The sequence below is a fragment of the Muscardinus avellanarius genome (assembly GCF_963383645.1).
Source record: "Muscardinus avellanarius genome assembly, chromosome: 2".
NCBI lineage: Eukaryota > Metazoa > Chordata > Mammalia > Rodentia > Gliridae > Muscardinus > Muscardinus avellanarius.
This window is the reverse complement of record NC_137787.1, coordinates 126,135,927-126,155,045: the sequence shown is the minus strand read 5'-3', so window position 1 is coordinate 126,155,045 and position 19,119 is coordinate 126,135,927. Positions and strand designations below refer to the sequence as shown.

The window sequence follows — 19,119 nt, the reverse complement described above, 5'->3', positions numbered from 1 at the left end:
GATGCACTCGAGTCCACAGCCTGCGGTGCTACAAAACAATTGCAGCCTCAATTGCTCCAACCCAGAATGTTTGGACTGTGGCTTCTGAAAGTTTTCCACTCGCTCCTGTGTATGTTAGAGTCATTAGTGGTTAGAACTAGGAAAACAGATTGTGGGTTCAGTGTTCCCGGAGCCCGTGACTCTCGGGGTGAGGAGCCTGCTGTTCCAAATCCAGTGGCTTGACTCCTCTCCCCACATGCAAGCTATATCGGGGTACAGGTGGGGGCCTGAGAGGGTGAGTGGCTTTTCTCACTTTTCCCCTGGGTCTTGAAAAGTTTCTGCTGATACTGAGAAAGGACAGTATGGGTAGTAGGTTCTTTATGGCTTGGGGGAGAAAGCTTGGGAATCAATTAAAAGCTGGAGAGACAGGAGCAAGCCAGCCATGGCTGCTGACAGGGGAAAAAAGAACTTAACTCAATTAAGAGAAGTTAAGGGCAGGTGGCACACTGGACAAGTTCCTTCTGCAAGTCTAAATTACATGGCAGCTAGCCCAGACCTTCAGTGACCTTGGCAGGGAACATGGAATCGGTTTCCCATAATCATGAGCCCTTCTCCGGCCACGTTGCTTTCCAGAGTTATTAGTCACAATCAAACATGCTTCTTCCAGGACAGGACATAGAAGCTTTCCTCCCATGCCCTCACTCTTCCCCACGATCGCTCTGATCCGCAGCACATCAGCGAGATTCCTAGCCATTCTCCCACAACTCCCTGGGGCTCAGTGGCTTCATATAATCCCACTTCAGGCAATTCTCCTCGCCGAAGACCTTTCTTATCTTCTCCTTTCTGGAGTTGCCACATGCGATGAGTCGGCTGCTGTCCATTTGGGTGTCTCTGATGGGTGAGCGAGCGTGTCGAGTCTGCTGAGCCTGCTCTCCATGCGCAGTGTGGACGCAGGGCGTGGAGGAATGTGCCTCTGATTAACGTGAGAGCAAGGAGGCCCGAGACTTCTTGGGCTTGTAAGCCAAATAAATGCCAGAAAGTGATTTGAAATGATGGCCGGCAAGTGAAAGGAACCAAGATTATGTCTACATCGATTGAGAGAAAAAGCTGGTTTGATGCACAGTTACACTGGGGCTGGAAATGCAGAGAACTACACGGATCGGCGGTGATGTCAGCTGCGGCTGCTCTGGGGGTTACTCCGAACGGCCTGGTGAGCGGAGCCAGGACCCACGGCATGTGACAGATGAATACGGTTGGTGCTTGAGTTAGAAGTCTTGCTACCATTGAGAGTCCTAAAATCCAGGAACAAAAGAAACACCCCCTTTTCAGAATTCCTCATTAACCCGGGAAAACAATTCAACACCTATAAACTTCTCGCAGAAGTCAAGATTATGTCCTGACTTTGCAATCTTTCTATTGGAAAATAATTTGAAGACAGAATTACCTAATATGGAAACTATACAGGGATCTGGAATTTAGAAAGTACAGAAAAGGGGGGTGGGCTGGGCTGGTCCTACATCTTGTGAGACCAGACTTCCCTGAATGCCAGAGAGGGGCCCTAGCTTCTAAGGCCCCTACATCCTCCCCAGAGCGGCTGAGAGTCCGGGTAGTCCAGGACATTCTTGGAGAAGATTCCCATGTCCTTGCATACCGTGACAATGACCTAACACATTTCTGAGCTAGTTAGTGACATTCCAGGCAACACCGAGAATTTCAAGGGAAAAGAAGGATTGAACTGGAAGAAGGTCAAGTCCGATGCAAAGAGGGTCCCCAAAACTGGAGCCGTGGATCTGCGGAAGGAGTCCACAAATCTGATGATTAAACAACCTATAATAGCTTCATGCTGTTTTATGAAGCAGCAGTGAGCTTCCAAGAGTATAAACGAAAAGACGGAGAGAGGCCAAGTAAAAACGAGTGTGTTCTCACCAACAGACGCTGAGCCCTGAACACTTGTTAAAACAAAGTGTGTTATGACGGCTGCGGAGGGAATATGTGGGGGCGGAAGCTGTGCACAGGGAACAGATTCTGTGAGCTCCGGATAAGCCAGAGTCCCAGGAGTGTGTGCAGACGTTACCCTGCTATCTCTCAGGCTGGGGACACTTTGCCTATTAGGAGAGGCGCTGCAGAAATAAAACATTGTTCCTTTACCCTAAAGGCAGGACTAAACTTTCAGCCAAAACATACCTGTTTTTACCAAATGAATAAGATTTCTTCCAGAGCCCTTCCCCACAAGATTTCCACAAGCATTGCTTTCAGGGCCCCTACTGGGTGCTTTTGTGTTATGAAGAAGTCCCTGTTCTGGCTATTTCTAGGACAACTTTATGCACACTATAAATCTACCTGGGTTGCATGCCCTGAGAGAAACAGTGTTCTGTAATTGCCACCAGCACTTTTTTTTTTGGTGGTGGTGGTGGTGGCACTGGGGGTTGAACCCCAGGGGTTCAATCTACCAGGAGTTCAATTCTATCTCCAAGCTACACCCCAAACCCTTTCTTCCTTTTGAAACATGGAGTCTCTGCTAAGTTGCTAAGAGTCTTTCGATGTTGCCAAGGCTGACCTTGAAACTTCAATCCTCCCATCTCAGCCTCCCCCAAACTGGGATTACAGATATTCACCACCAGGCCCAGCTCAGTGCACATTTGACTGGAAGAAAGAAAAAAACCCTGTCATCTCTACATTCCTCCCCTCCCAAAGCAGACCCCTGTGAGAGGGGCGCAGAGAGACAGCCAGGCAGACACCGTCATGATTCCACTGCAGGCCAGACCCGTCCCGCATCCTGGCTGGACGCTGCCGGGGGCAGCAGGCAGCAGATGATCCTGAGCAGAGACAAGGTGAAGGCATTTTTGTCCCTGAGCAGCTGCACATAAAACCACAGCAGCTCTAATGTGACAAGGAAGCAGAAAGGCTTCATTACAAACCTTACAAGAAACTTAGAATACATATTATATATATTATATATATATATATATATATATATATATATATATATATATATATATAATCTCCTTTGGGGGAAGGGACCGGAGCTGGAGGAAGGAAGGGAGGAAGGAAGGAAGGCTACTTAACTCAAGGCACATCATCCAGCAGAACAAGAAGCAGAACTGGTTGGGAAAGAGGGGTCATGTCAACGTAACATTCCAACTATCAGGATTTCAGGATTTACTTTGGAGCAGTGATGTTTTGTTGTTGCTTATAGTTTTCCCCCCAAAAGAGAGACTTCTCTGGCTCACTCTTCTTTCAGCACATCATGCTGGAGGCATGCTGTGTCTGGATCCCATTTAGCTCTCTGTTTCCTGATGGTGCAAAAGGAAGTCACTGGTGTAAAAGGTGGCTGAGATGTTCCGGGGGGCGATGTTCCCTGAGAGTGGCGGTCTCTCAGGCTCCATCCCACAAGGCCTTGCTCTGGGCGTCCCTGGGATTTCCAAATGCTGTTTTTCATTCTGCATTAGCTGTGTGGGGACCATTCCTATACTACACGGCTGGATGAGGTGCTGCAGAATTCAGACAGCCCTCTTGCCCCTCCAAGTTTGGCTCATTCAAGAGTCGGGGAAAAAACGCATTAGCCACCATTTTAGGATAACATAATGGGTACTCAAAAGAAATTCTGCTTTATTAATACATTTGGCCCCCACCTCTTTGGGCTTGGAACAAATTGCTACCAGGAGCTGACAGGGGAAGATTTGAAATGGTCATCTAGAGTAATTTTCAGGGTTTATTTTGCCCAACACAAAAGACTGAGAAGTGGCTTAGAGTTTTGTTTTGTTTGTTAGGTTATAAGGCATTATTATAAACCATAGCGGTAACCACTATTCTTCATTCTCCACCCCCTTTTTCTGAAAAGAACAGAAGAAACTACCTTAATTGGCAAGAAAAGGGGCTTAGGTTGGATATAAAGACGTCTTCTTCTGATGATGTTATTAAACAATGGAAGAGACCACCCTGGGTTTGGTAGAACTGGGGAAAAATGGGGGGAAACTGGCCATTTACATTCCCTGAATACCTCCTAGGGCCTTCCCTAGCTCTGAAGGCTGCAGGGACCAGCAAGCAGAGGCAGGAGCTGAGAGGAGGAGACCCTAGAAGTGTGCCCCTATTATGTCTGTGGGGTCAGTTCATTGGAGATCCTATTGAAGCCTATGTACTTCACATAGTACATAATCAAAGGTATTTCCTTCCTAAAAAAAGATTTTAACTCAGCCTGCTGGCTTAACTCATAACTCAATGTCTCCTCTTTGTAGGCAAATCGCTGGGAAGAGGGGCTTTTGGGAAAGTGGTTCAAGCATCTGCATTTGGCATTAAGAAGTCACCCACCTGCAGGACTGTGGCGGTAAAAATGCTGAAAGGTATGTGCGCTGAAGTTCGGCTTTCCTCTGTCTTTTTACATTCTCCACATGTTGGTTCAAGTTGAATATAGACAGGAGTAAACATGAGCTATTTCTGCTCTGGCCACGTCACTTTCTTCTACTGCTGGAAGCCCCTTTGATTCCAGGAGTTTTAAATTAAGCCTTTGCTCTCTCAGAAAAAACCTCATCCACAGACCGCTGTCACCTCAAGGTCTTCTTCTTCTCACATCTCAGACTACACTACCAGGGACGTATGCCCACGGTAATCAGAAGTCCAGAGTGTTGACGTGACTCACTGTGGCGCTGTCATGGAAACTTGGCTGCATGTCACAAGTCCCAGAGGTTTCTTTGGACTGACCACAGCCATAGAGTGAGACTAGAAAAAGCTATGACAGCTCAGCTGATCAGAACTTTAAACTCATTTATATTGTCAAGCCTGATCCATAAAACATTTCCTCTTTAGAAATTAAATAAAAAATCAACGTGTATCTTTCTCGTGTTGAAGGATGCCACTACTTTGTAAAGCAGTGAAAGGGCAAGTGAGATCCTAGTAGGATTTATGATCACCATCACAGACAGGTTGAAAATGAAGCTTGATGAGAAGTGTGTAACCAAACATCCCAGAGTCGGAGAGCCTTGAAAGTGTAGAAATACCTCATTTCCTCGTTAGCAACGGGATTTTCATCACATCAACTCACTTTAAAATCCCCAAACTGGCCGGGCGTGGTGGTGCACGCTGGTAATCCCCGCACATGGGAGGCGGAGACAGGAGGATCGCGCAGGTTCGAAGCCAGCCGCGCTGGCTTTAAGAGACCCTGTTTCCAAATAAAAATATAAAATAGGTCTGGGAGTGTAGCCCAGAGGTAGAAGGGCTTCCAGGAACCCCAGTACCACCAAAAAAATAATAATAATAAAATCCCCAAACTGAAAAGAGGCAGCACTGAACACTCAAAGGGCCGGTTTTAGCTTTCTAAAGTGGCCAAGATGTTGCCAGGAGATTTTGAGTCCCAGGAAACTGAGCACTCACTTACACAGGGGCTTAGGCAAGCTTCGAGAGACTGCCCCATGCCTAGGGTGACTTCCCGCCCCATCCCTGACACCATTGCATCAGAGGCCCCGAGTAAACACATGTACACCTCAGGAAGGCTGTCTGTGCTCAGAGGGAAAAACTGGTGAAATTCCACAAAGGGGAGAAGGGAGTGAGGCTGAACAATGAGTACCAAAACTCAGATCTCAGATAGAAGGAATAAGTTCTATGTTTTGCAGCACAGAGGCATGGGTGTCGTTGACAACAATTATATATTTTCTAAAGAACTAGTCAGGTGTGATGGCACACACTTATAATCCCAGTACTTGGGAGGCTGAGATTGGAGGATCGCAAGTTCAAAGTCAGCCTCAGCCGCTTAGTGAGGCCCTCCACAATTTAGTGAGACTCTGTTATCAAATAAAAAATAAAATAGACCAAGGGTGTAGCTCAGAGGTAGAAGATTCTACCTACCTACCTACCTACACACACACACACACACACACACACACACACACACACACACACAAGCTAGAAGAGTTCAAAGGTTCCCAGAACAAAGAAATCATAAATGTTTAAGGAGATGGAATAACCAATTACACTGATTTGATCTTTACGCATTGTATACATGTATCAAATTTTCACACTGTACTACATAAATAGGTAGCATTAGCCCTAGTTTGCAAATGAGGAAACATGGCCCAAAAACCTAATGTGGACTCTGCAAGACAGAACTGCTGCTGTGGGAGAAACAGTAAGGTGTGCACCAGCTTTGATTGAATTACTGTCCCTCACACCACATTGCCACTAGAAAAGGCCTGCAGGTCAGTTCTCCTGGAATTGACCCATTGCTCCCAAATCCTGCAAATGTTCCTGGGCCTGCTTTATGGGGGTGATCTTTTAGCCTACCTAGAGATTAGCTACCACTGACTCTGGAATCATCTGCTTCACCAACGGGTCCCATTTTCCTGTGTACTACCACACACTGTGCCTGGAAGCGAGGCTGGTTTTTTGTTTGGTTTGGTTTGGTTTGGGGTTTGGGTTTTTTGGTTGTTGTTGTTTGTTTGTTTGTGTGTTTGTTTGTTTTAGCACTAGAGATGAAACCCAGGGGCCTTCTACCTGAGCTACACCCCCATCCCTATTTTTATCCTTTATTTTGAAACAGGGTCTCACTAAGTTGCGGAGTGTCCTCACTAAGTAGCTGAGACTGGCTGCGAACCTGTGATCCTCCTGTCTCAGCACCCCCCCCCCAAGTACTGTGATTACAAGCGTGCACCACCACACCTGGCTGGAAGCGAGGCTATTGTTCCCACTGCTCTGCTGTGCCTCTAGCACCCCACCTGTGGTCCTGCCTAGAAATGGAACATCTGAGCGCAGAGCCCAGTTTCTCCTCTATGCCAAGGGTCACAAATGCTTGGAGGGATCGATGAGTTGGAAGGAAAGAGTCTACTTTGAGGTCTTTTTTTTAAAGGCCCAGAGAATCCCTTCTATATAATGCAGAATCATGTAGATGCCAGGCATGGTGTCACATGCTTGTAATCCCAGTACTCGGGAGGCTGAGACAGGAGAATCACAAGTTCTCAGCCAGCCTCAGCTACTTAGTGAGGCCTTCTACAACTTAGTGAGACCTTGTTTCAAAAATAAAGAATAAAATAGGGCTGGGGGTGTAGCTCAGAGGTAGAATGCCGCTGGGTTTCTGGGCTCAGTCCGCAGTGCCACACACAAGGAAAAGAAGTCATATAGAAATCATACATCTGATAGCTTTACAAACGCGTACCTTTTTTTTAATGTCAGCTTTGGTTGAAAAATTTCCAAACCACCCACTCCATAAAATTCCTAAAAATACATTTTCATTCAGCTTTCTTGCTTAAATTGTTTGGATATCTGTCTTGGGAAGAAACAAATACAGCAGAATATAAGACCGAGGCCATTATTCAAAAGCATGTTCCTGACAAAAGCTGACCCTTTTGGACCTTGCACCACGTGTGAAACTAGAAATGCAATGGAGTTGTTTATTTATCCCAAAATATTTTTTGAATGTCTACTATGAGCCAACCCCTTACCCCACTGGGAGGCTTCTGGAGTTTATCTGGTTATTATTAAAAAATGATTTTGTGCTTATGAAATACCATGTCAGTATCTAACACAATGTTCAGTGCAAATACCTTTGACCCGCTTCCAGGACCCTGTCCCACAAAAACTACTTGCACATGTGCACAAAGATTATACACAGGCTTTCTATTATAGGATTATTTGTAATAGCAGAAAAACTAGACAGGCTGCATGTCACAAACACCAGTAATCAAGAAAAACAAATAGAAACAATATGCTAAAAGGGAGGAAATCGACACAAATGAAATCCCATTGTGTAGAGCCCCCAAATATCTTTCATTAGGAACATATATTTATATTTGCTTGTAGAAAAAGACCTGAACCCCAAACTATTAACAGCGGCTGCTGTTCAGTGGCCAAGATAATGGGATTAGAGTGATTCACACTTTTTATTTTATTTCCTTTAACGCCATGTCTTTTTTTGTTTGGTTTGGTGCCAGGGACCAAACCCAGGGTGCTGCACACTTTACGTACCTGCTTCTCCACTCAGCTCTCTATCCCTGCCTTCTCCAGAGTTTATGCCAACTCGTTGTTGAAATATTGTAACAATGACATTGTTTGACTTTTATATTTCTAGAAAAGATTTGTGTGCGGGTATGTGGAGCTGGGGATTGAATCCAGGGGCATTCTACCTCTGAGCTACACCATCTTTCAGTTTTTATTTTTGAAACACGGTCTCACTAGGTTGCTGTGAGTCTTGCTTAAGTTGTTAAGGCTATCCCACCTGTGCTCCTCCTGTCTCAGCCTCTCAAGCACTGGGAGATTCTTGTCATGCAGCACCAGGCCTGGCTTCTAAAAGCACCTTTTAAGTATTAAGTGATAAACTACACCAGCAAGAGGCAACCGAACGCACACAGTTTAGACTGGAGACTGCTCATTCTCGGGCAGATGTTGCTCATCTCTGAGGATGGAGCTGAAGTCAGACGCCGCATGTTTTCACAACCTGAGATAACCCTGTGAACTCCGGGAATGAAAGGGTAGGGGGAGAAAATAACACATTGCCACAATGTTTACAGAAGTAGCCCCTGCACTCAAAGCCCCTTCCACGCCTTCTCTGTGACTCCCCAGGCGGGGAGAGGGAGCGAGGCGGTGTGGGTGCACCCCCGCCTGGCTGGTTCTTGGCACCTGCTTCTTTCTGCCAGAGGGAAGCCTCTGGAAGGGGCTTTCAGGAGGTGCCCGGCTCTGAGTCAGCACATTGCTCAACAGAGCCAGGTCCACCAAGAGGAAATGCCCAGTGACTAACCCCTGCGTGGCCCTGGGCCTCCTTGGAATGGAAAGGATGTTGGTCAGGAGGATAGGCGCAATGAAAACAGTCTGCAGACCTGGCCTCTCTGCAGAATGTGGGGAAGTTAAGGAGGCAACCGGTCGAGCGTGGACAAACACGGAGGGCAGAATGCCGCTTCCGGCGGAAGGAGCCCCATTGTCCTGTCGCCCTGACTCTTCCTTGCTTCTCACACAGAGGGGGCCACAGCCAGCGAGTACAAAGCTCTCATGACCGAACTCAAGATCCTGACCCACATCGGCCACCATCTGAACGTGGTGAACCTGCTGGGAGCCTGCACCAAGCAAGGAGGTAAAGACCGCAGGGCTCCGTGCCTCCTGCACACATTCCTCTGCACTCCTGTTCTTCCTCCAGGAAAACGGCCTCTCAACAGATCTAGGAGGAACAGTCTATCCGTTTATGAAAGGGTGCCCCCATCCCAGAAATGCCTTCCCAGGAGCCGGTCTGCACACTTGTAATCCCAGCATGTGGGAGGCTGAGACCTGAGGATCAAGGTTCTCGGACAGCCTCAGCTACTTAGTGAGGCCCTTCGCAACTTAGTGAGACACTGTTTCATTATAAAGAATAAAAAATAGGGCAGGAGGTGTAGCTCGGAGGTCCATCCCCAGACCCGCAAAAGAAAAAAGAAAAAAAGAAAAGAAAAGAAAAAGAAAAAAGAAAAAAGAAAAAGAAAAAGAAATGCCTTCCCAGTACCGTTAATTTATAGAATCAAGCTGAGCACAATGACACACATCTGTAACCCAGTACAGGGGAGGCTGAGACATGAGTATCGCAGGTTTGAGGCCATCCTCAGCAACTTAAGGAGACCCTATTTCAAAATAAAATAAGCCTGGGGGAGCCAGGTGTGGTGGTGCACGCTTGTAATCTCAGCATTTGGGAAACTGAGACAGAAAGGTCTGGGTTTGCAGCCAGCCTCAGCTACTTAGTGAGGCCCTTTGCAACTCAGTGAAACCCTGTTTCAAAATAAAGAATAAAAAATAGGGCTGGGGTGTAGCTCATAGGTAGAATGCTCCTGGGTTCCACCCCAAGTACTACAAAAAAAATGATAAGATGGGGTGTAGCTTGGAGGTAGAATGACCCTGGATTCAATCCCCAGTACCAGAAAAAATTAATTAGATAAAATAAAGATTCAGAGCTGGACGTGGTGGCACACACTTGTAATTCCAGTACTTGGGAAGCTTGCAGGTTCTGAGACAGGAGGATCGCAGGTTCATTGCCAGCCTCGGTTACTTAATGAGGCCCTCTGCAACTTAGTAAGATCCTGCTTCAAATTAAAAAAATAAAACCAGGACTGGGGGTGTGGCTTGGAGGTAGAATGCACCTGGGTTCAATCCCAGTACCACTAAAATAAATAAATAAATAAATAAACAAACAAACAAATATTCAGAAGCAAAGGATCCCTTTCAGATCTCCTTTCTTCAGCTTCAGGTCAAGTGGGTGGGTTTTTTCTCTCAAGCTGACTTTGATGAAGTGTGAGAAGGTAGAGGTGGAGAAGGCTGCACACACTGGTGGGATCTGAGGAGGAGCTAGTGTGAGACAAGCACAGGGGCTCCCTCAGATCTGCCAGGCAGACAGGCCTCCCTGGACGGAGCGGCAGGAGCCGGCCATACCCTGTGGCAGGGGCTCTGGCGAGTTCTTGCAGGTCTTTCTTTCCTCTTCTGTGGCAAAGTCAGTGCTTGGGTGAGGGCGTGCAGTTACTGCTTGAGCCAGAAAGGCAGGTGCAAAGGAACTGTGAGTGCAAATGTTCCCCCAACCCCCAACAAAGGGAGCGGGGTTGAGAGCACTGGGAGACCTGCCACCAGGAGTGTCCATGGGTAGAGAGCACTGGCCAGCCAGAAGAGAGTTCTAATACTTGAGTGCTGCCCTACCCCTTCTCCATTATTCCTTAACAAGCTGGGGAGCTCCTGCCTGGATACCTCATTGTCCGCCTTAGCTCTCTGTTCCTATAAAACTGACCGCTGAGACCACTCGCCTCAGTGTGCAGCTCTGACCTCCATGCAGGAGGGAAGCCACTGGGGAGTTGGGGCGGGGGGCGGGCAAGGACTGCTCTACCCCAAACACCCAGATGTGCTAAATCTACCTCCTGGGTGGGGAGACACAAGCTCCTGAAGCACCTTCAGTCCTGGAACCTTAGAGAAGAGGAGGCACTGTCAGGATTCCCTATAATTTATTTTATTTGGTACTGGGGATTGAACCCAAGGGCACGGTACCTCCAAGCTACACCCCAACCCTTTTTTTTTTAAAAAAAAAATGATTATTTTGAAACAGGGTCTCACTAAGTTTCTGAAGTTCTTGCTAAGTTGCTAAGGCTGGCTTCGAACCTGCAATCCTCCTGTCTTGGCCTCCCAAGTGCTGAGATTACAGGTGTATCACTATGCCTGGCCAGTTTTACTGGTTTTAAAATGTGTGTTGGGGTGCTGGGCATGATGGGATAATCCTGTAATACCAGTACTTGGAAGACTGAGATAGGAGGATTACAGGCTCGAGGCCAGCCTTTGGCAACTTAGGAAAACCCTATCCCCAAATCAAAAATAAAAAGGGCCAGGGATATAGCTTTGTAGCCTCAAGAGCCCCAAGGGAAACTCAGTTGAGACTCCCCCGGGCTGCCCTGCTGCTGGGGAGAGACAGGCCAGGGAGCCTGTTTTCCATCTTGAGGGGGAGGTAGGCGCTGCTCAGTAGTTCTGAGGCTGTTGTGACAGTGACCAGAGACCCCTATGGCAGGCACTGGCTGATGGACAGAGGGCTTCTGCTCTTTTTTGAGGAGAGGGGCCTAATCTTTGCCCCTTTTCCTTTTGGGGGGGGTTATGGGGATTGAACCCAGGGACATTCTACGTCTGAGCTACACCCCTAGTCCTTTTTAAATTTTTTTTTTTTTTTTTTTTTTGGTGGTACTGGGGTTCCTGGAAGCCCTTCTTCCTCCGGGCCACACTCCCAGACCTATTTTATATTTTTGAAACAGGGTCTCTTACGCCAGCGCGGCTGGCTTCGAACCTGCGCGATCCTCCTGTCTCCGCCTCCCAAGCGCGGGGATTACAAGCGTGCGCCACCACGCCCGGCCCTTTTTAAAATTTTGAAATAGGAACTTGCTAAGTTGCTCAGGCTGTCCTCGAACCTGTGATCTTCCTGCCTCAGCCTCCTGGGTACTGGGATCACAGGAGTGCGCTGCCACAGCTGTTCTTTCCTTTTTCCTTTTCTTTCTTCCGCTTCCCTTGCACACCCCACCACCACCACACACACACACACACACACACACACACACACACACACACACACAATCCATTTTCTATTGTATTTATAAAACCCCTTCTCCTGTGGAGTTGAAAAGTCTTCCTAGGCCAACTAAACAAAGACAAGTTGGTGTGAAGCTTCTCAGGCTGGCCAGAGGCTGCCAAAGGGCTCCCTGGGGCTGAGAATGTGCTGTTTTGGCTGCAGGACCCCTGATGGTGATTGTTGAATACTGCAAATACGGAAACTTATCCAACTACCTCAAGAGCAAGCGCGATTTATTCTTTCTGAACAAGGTAAGGATTTTAAAGGTAGTGATGTTTTTAAGGACAGCGACAGGATGCCATTTTGGCTGGGGCAGCAGAAAGCAGGAAAAAACCATATTGTTCTAATTAGGTGTAAAGCTTGATTTCTGGCCTGGTGTGGTGGCACATGCCTATAATCCCAGCGACTCAGGAGACTGACGCAAGAGGATCTCAGGTTCAAGGCCAGCCTCAGTAATTTAGCAAGACCCCTGTCTCCAAATAAAAAGGGCTGGGGGTATATCTTGGAGGTAGAGCACCCCTAGGTTCAAAAGTACAAGAATATATATATATATATATATATATATATATATATATATATATATATGACTCAAACACCTCAATTTCCCGCTTGTCCATATTTTCCTTTCATGCTAATCTGCCACACTCCTTTGTGGATCATACAACCCCCAGCATTGCAGACAAAGAACACCTGGGTCCAGAACCTGAGAGTAAACAAGATTGAAAAGAAATGATTGAGTGGTGGAGAAAGAATTCCTAAAACTTTGCAGTGTGGCGATGGCGCCAGTGCTTGTCCTTTGGCTGAGGACGGCTCAGGGACCGTGAGCTTCTGAAGCACATGGAGCCCTGCGTGAATCCCTAGGCCTGGAGAAAAAAGAAAAGAAAACTGAGCTGATCCTACGTAATGCCGTGGATGTGCATGATGTCAGATATCTAAGAACGATGCTAATCTGTTATGTGGGCGCGAGTGTTCACATATAAATGAGAACCACCGGATGCGCAGTCAGGCACAGGGCGCATGCCCGTGGTTCCACCTACATGGGAGGCTAGGATGGGAGGATTTTTTGGTTCCAGGAGTTCAACACCAATCTGGACAGCACAGTGAGACCCTGTCTCAAAACAAAAACAGCAGAGAGAGAAAGAGAGAGAGAGAGAGAGAGAGAGAGAGAGAGAGAGAAAGAGAGAATCCTTGTACAACTGGCCCATTCTCTCATCCCCAAGCTTTGATGGAACCAAAGACCCAAGTGCTCTACCAGACTGGCAATATGTATGTAAGCACATATTTCTGCCAGTTTTTATTTATTTATTTATTTATTTATTTATTTATTTATTTCTATTTTTGCGGTACTGGGGATGAAACCCAGGGGCATTCTACCTCTTGAGCTACACTCACAGCCCTATTTTTTAGTCTTTTTTTAATTTTTTGAAGCAGGGTCTCAGTTGCAAAGGGCCTCGCTAATTAGCTGAGGCTGTCCACAAACCTCGATCCTCCAGTCTCCGCCTCCCGAATGCTGGGATTACAAGTGCACATCACCACGCCCGGCCTGTCTGCCAGTTTTAAATCAGACCCTCTAATGGTTGGAATTTTGGAAAGGAATGTTTGTTTGTGTGTTTGTTTGTTGCAGTACTGGGGATGGAACCCAGGGGCATTCTACCTCTGAGCTACATCCCCAGCCCTATTTTCTATTCTTTATTTTGAAACAGGGTCTCACTGAGTGGCAAAGGGCCTCACTAAGTAGCTGAGACTGGCTTTGAACCTTCACAGTCCTCCTGTCTCAGCCTTCCGAGTGTGCCATCATACCCAGTTTAGAAAGGGATATTTGTAATAAGCCAGTTTGCACTTCTTGGATTAGAGATTCCCAGAGAAGCCAAGTGACTGGTTTCAGGACACACAGTTACTATAAGATAAAGTGAGGAGGAGAAAACACAGTGCTCCTGATTTCCCTTCCAGAGTTTTCCTGTGCACCACACTGGATAAGATGAAAAAACAAAAACATTAACAATGGACAGTGGTGCCCTAGGCTCAGAGTGCTACCAGAGCCTTCCTAGGCCAGAGGTTGACTCCTGCATATTCGATCTCACCACTCACCCCCAAACCAAATGAAAGGTACTGATTATCAAAAGCATGAGAAGAGCCGGGCGTGGTGGCGCACGCTTGTAACCCCCGCGCTTGGGAGGCAGAGACAGGAGGATCGCGCAGGTTCGAAGCCAGCCGCGCGCGCTGGCTTAGGAGACCCTGTTTCCAAATAAAAATGTAAAAATAGGTCTGGGAGTATAGCCCGGAGGTAGAAGGGCTTCCAGGAACCCCAGTACCACCAAAAAAAAAAAAAAAAAAAAGCATGAGAAAACTTTTTTTTTTTTTTCCCACTGGGGATTGAACCTAGGGCTCTTCTACCTCTATACCCAGCCCTTTTTATTTATTTATTTATTTGTATTCTATACCCAGCCCTTCTTTTTATTTATTTTTTTATTTTGAAATAGGGTCTCACTAAATTGCTAAGGGTGTCGCTAAGTTGCTGAGGTTCTAAGTTGCTGAGCCTGGCCTTGAACCTGTGATCCTCCTGTCTCAGCCTCCCAAGTACTGAGATTACAGGAATGCATCACCATGCCTGGAGACAGGAAAGGAACTTTAACCAGCATAGTTAACTGGGAAAGATACAGGAACCCATATCCTTAGCCCTGTCTTGAAGGGGCTGACAGTGACTTTGAGGTTTCATAGAGAGGGGAATGAGAGGAAAGGTTTGGAGTTTGCACAGCTGGAGACTTTTCACAGCTGCCAAAGCTGGTGATCTTGGGGTGTGGTCTCCTCCACCCTTATCTCAGGACTGGCCAGGGAGGAGGACCTTGTCCACGATACAAAAGCTGTTGTAGTCTGGGAAGTAGCTGCAACTCATCACAAGATGCTTATTTACCTTGTTCCTGGAATCCAAGGTGAGCAAAAGAGACAGGGATGCCAAGGTTTTGGTTCTGCCTTTAGCCACCCACCGGACATTCACAAGCAAAGGGAAGAGTCTCGAGTCCTCGTTGTAAGAGCGGTGTAAATTCCTTTCAGTCCCCAAGTCCTGGACTGGGTTCAGGAAGAGCTAAGCCAACAGAACACCCCAGGGACCCGGGCAGGATGGAACGTTTGGGTTCGTGCGTCCTTTGTTTTGAAGAGTTTGCTTCCTTCTCCGGCTATATTTAATGAGTAGCCTCCCTGTGCGAGTTGGGGGAGCTGTGTTTTTGCAGAAAACCCATTGCTAGCTTTCACATTTGGAACCTGAAGAAATACAAAGAAGAGGTGAAAGAAATAAAGCCAAAAGGCTAAATTGAAAATGTCATATTACTTTGCAAATTCAACAGAATCCTTAAATATTATTTGTGATAAATGTACTTTTCTGCCAGAGTCCCAAAAGTTCAGTAAATTAACCTTCATTGAACAGAGATGGTTGCCAATAGGCAATGCTAAATATCCCCCCACACCCCTACCCCGTCCGGAAGGGGATGAGGAGCTTGGGGACAAGGCCCAGGCAGTGGCTTCTGGGAGGTGTGAGGACAACTGCCGGGAGAGGTTCCAGGGGGGCTGAGCCCCAAGTGGGCCCAGTGCCAGTGAGATTCCACCCACCTTCTCTTGTAGGAAATATAAGCCCAGTCCCTCTGAGCAGAACCAGATCTGGCTGCCCAGGGAGACAATAACAGATAATTCTCCTTTCTTTTTACCTCCCCTCAGGAAAAGCTGGTGTCCTGGGTAGAAAGCAGTCCTCCTGCAAAACAGGAAGGGCTCCTTTTCCAGGGGGCAGGATAGGCACCCCGATACCTCACACTCACAGGGCTCCCTGGACGGCCCTCAATAGCTCCCCCTCTCTCCTCTGCTTGCTCCTACTGCGCCCTCTGGTGGGTGGATCGCTCCTCTTTGTGGCATCTCCAGAAAAGCCTGAGGAGGCTGGTGTGCAGCTAGGCCCAGGGGACCTCAGACCCTCACACCCCTTCTCTCAGTTTTACCATCTGGTTACATCAAAGCTGCATCCATGGTCCTGTCCTAAAGCCACTGGACCTTGCCATAGTTATTAGGTGAGTGTCTTGGACATTTAGGACCTACGATTTTTTCCCTATAAATCACAAAATAATAGGATAATAGGGCTTTTCAGATGAGAAAAGCAAAACCTAGAAAAAAGAAGGTGAGTTGCCCACTATGGTGTGGTTAATAAGGCCCAGTCTAGGGCAAAAGGTCCTTTCTACTCTTGTATGGATCAACCTGGACCTTCAGGTTGAATGAAAGGGAAAAAAAAGAAGTGCTGGGGAAAAGCAGAGGTGTCGGTAAACACCGCTTCCTCTTACATCTTCTCATAGGAAATACAAAGTGCACCCCCAGTGCCCTGAGGACCTTTTGCACATTATCTGAATGGTGATGGGCATAGTGAAGGCTCATACCATCTCTGGAAAGACAGCATGTGCTATAGCAAAGTGCCAGGCATGGTGGTGCACGCCTATAAGCCCAGTACCCAGGAGGCTGAAACAGGAGGCTCACCAGTTTGAGGCTTGCCTCAGCAAACAGGGAGACTCTTGGCAACCTAGTGAGATCATTTTCAAATAAAATAAAATAAAATAAAAAGGGCTAGGGTGTAGTTCAGAGGTAGAATGCCCCTGAGTTCAATCTCCAGTATCAAAAAAATAAAATAAAACGAGCCGGGGATATAGCTCAGAGATAGAAGGCTCCTAGGCTCAATCCCTAGTAACACACACACACTCACACACACTCCAACGATACACACTTGGGAGCTGGCCAAAGTTCAAGTTTGCTCTTTACTAGCTATGTGCAACTTTGATCACCTAACTCCTCTAACGCTGTTTCTCTGTGTATAGTAAGAACTATTTCACAAAATCTGGGGGAAGATTAAATAAGAAAATACATTCCAGCTCACAGAGTGAGCATTTTGTGCAGACCCGCTGCTTTTAATCACTCATCTGACACAGGTGCTGTCTCAGAAGCCCAGACAACAGTGGGGCAACTCCACAACCCTGACCAGCCTGGTGCCTGCCACCATCCACCCCTCACTGCCAATTCAGTCCCCTCTTTGTGGAATGACAGTCTCGATGATAGGCAATTGCCTGCTTGAGGGGCTAGGGTCCCGCCACTGTGCTGGGGCCCCTGTTCACACACATCCTTCTCGTTCTGTTTGAAGGACGCAGCATTGCACATGGAATCTAAGAAAGAAACGCTGCAGCTGGGCCCGGAGCAGGACACGAAGCCCAGACTGGACAGTGTCACCAGCAGTGAGAGTTTTGCCAGCTCTGGGTTTCAGGAAGATAAAAGTCTGAGTGATATGGAGGAAGAGGAGGGTAAGTATTAATTCCTTCCTGGCCTACCGTCTGAGATATTTTTACAACATACTGTGCATCTCTGACATTTTTTTCTTATTTATCACCCTAATAAACATCCGTGGGAGACTCGTGGGTAATGTCCTGAGGAGATAAGATTTAAATTAAGATTCTTTAAGGAGTTACTAATTTTGACAGGCGACCTTGCTAAGATCTCCCCACCAGCCTGGGTCGCCCGCCTCCCCTATGTCGGGCTCCCATGAGCTGAAGGCCTGAAAAATTCTCTATGTTCCTGGTGAAATTCAAACGCTTCTGCAAGTGAACTCTGGTCCACTTATTGGTTTGTTTTATATTTTGCTAACATTGTTCCAGTAAGCTGGGATATAGTGGAAGAATAAGGGCCATTATAAACAATGACGGTTCTCATGCTCTGCAGATTCTGACGATTTTTACAAGGAGCCCATCACTATGGAAGATCTGATTTCTTACAGTTTCCAAGTGGCCAGAGGCATGGAGTTTTTGTCTTCCAGGAAGGTCAGCTTATTTCTTTACTATGTTTCTTCTTAAAAAAAAAAAAAATCTGCTGGGCATGTAAGCCCGGTACCTAGGAGGCCGACACAGGAGGATCAGAGGTTCGAGAACAACTTCAACAAGTAATTAGGTGCTCATCAACCTAGCGAGACCCTGTTTCAAAATAAAACTAAAAAGGGCTGGAGGTATAATTACCCTGGGTTCCATCCTCAGTAACACACACACACACACACACACACACCCCATTCTTATCAAGGAGAAAGAGAGGTTCCCTCTTCTAATTTTTTGTTATATATATGCATAGATGTATATAAAATAAATATGTAAAAAATTAGGGGACATTACACATACACACACATTTTTGTTTTGTTTCATTTTGGTACTAGGATTGAATCCAGGGGCATCCTACCTCTGAGCTATACCTTCAGCCCTTTTTATTTTTATTTTGAAACAGGGTCTCCTTAAATTGCTGAGACTGGCCTTGAACCTGCCATTCTCCTGTCTCAGCCTCCCAAGTGCTAGAATTACATGCAGGCACCACCATTATATTTTTTAACTTACTTTTTCAACCACCATATATTTTTTAACTTACTTTTTTTTGTGTGTGGCACTAGGGATGGAAGCCAGAGGCATTCTACTTCCAAGCTACAACCCCAGACCTATTTTTTAGGGTTTATTTTGAAATAGGGTCTCACTGAATTATAAAGTGCCTCACTAAGTAGTAGCTGAGGCTGTCCATGAATTGTGATCCTCCTGTCTCAGCCTCCTGAATGCTGGGATTACAAGCATGCACCACCACGCTTGACTTTAACTTACTTTTAACTGATACATTAAAACCTAAGACTTGTACGTATTAATGGGGTACCATGTGATGATTCAGGGCATGTATATGTTTTATAATGTTCATATCAGCTTTAACAAATTTATCTCAAATATTATTATGGTGAAAACTTTCAAAATTCGTTCTATTTTCTTTTCTTTGCTGAGCCTGATTACATGCCTGTGCTATAAATCCATGTTTCCTAGTATTTGGTGCCCTAGGATAGTACCACAGACAAATCCCGCAGCTGCGCTCCAAGGCGCCCTCTAGCATATTTCCCAAGCTGGCCAGAATGTTCAGCGCTTCCCAGGAGAGCTTCCAGGCCCATCCCGGCGGGGGGGGGGGGGGGGGGGCTCCCTATCCCTGCGTGATCTAATCCCCATCATGCAGGAGAAAGGCGTGGGGAGCCCTGGTAGGACTCCGACTGCTAGCTCTCGGGTTGCAGGATGCTGGCTGCAGAGCAG

At 46.8% G+C, this 19,119-nt stretch overlaps 1 protein-coding gene across 1 annotated transcript in view; it reads left to right on the top strand.

The window, feature by feature from the left end:
* The window catches only part of FLT1 (fms related receptor tyrosine kinase 1), a gene marked incomplete at its 3' end in the record, with an annotated part of 206,155 nt that overhangs the window by 165,018 nt on the left and 22,018 nt on the right, over window positions 1-19,119 (top strand). Inside the window, exons 18-22 of the mRNA XM_080690255.1 lie at window positions 4,215-4,319; window positions 8,915-9,028; window positions 12,170-12,258; window positions 17,169-17,325; window positions 17,741-17,838. Coding sequence (XP_080546381.1) covers window positions 4,215-4,319; window positions 8,915-9,028; window positions 12,170-12,258; window positions 17,169-17,325; window positions 17,741-17,838 — 563 coding nt within the window. The remainder of the gene's footprint in view (window positions 1-4,214; window positions 4,320-8,914; window positions 9,029-12,169; window positions 12,259-17,168; window positions 17,326-17,740; window positions 17,839-19,119) is intronic.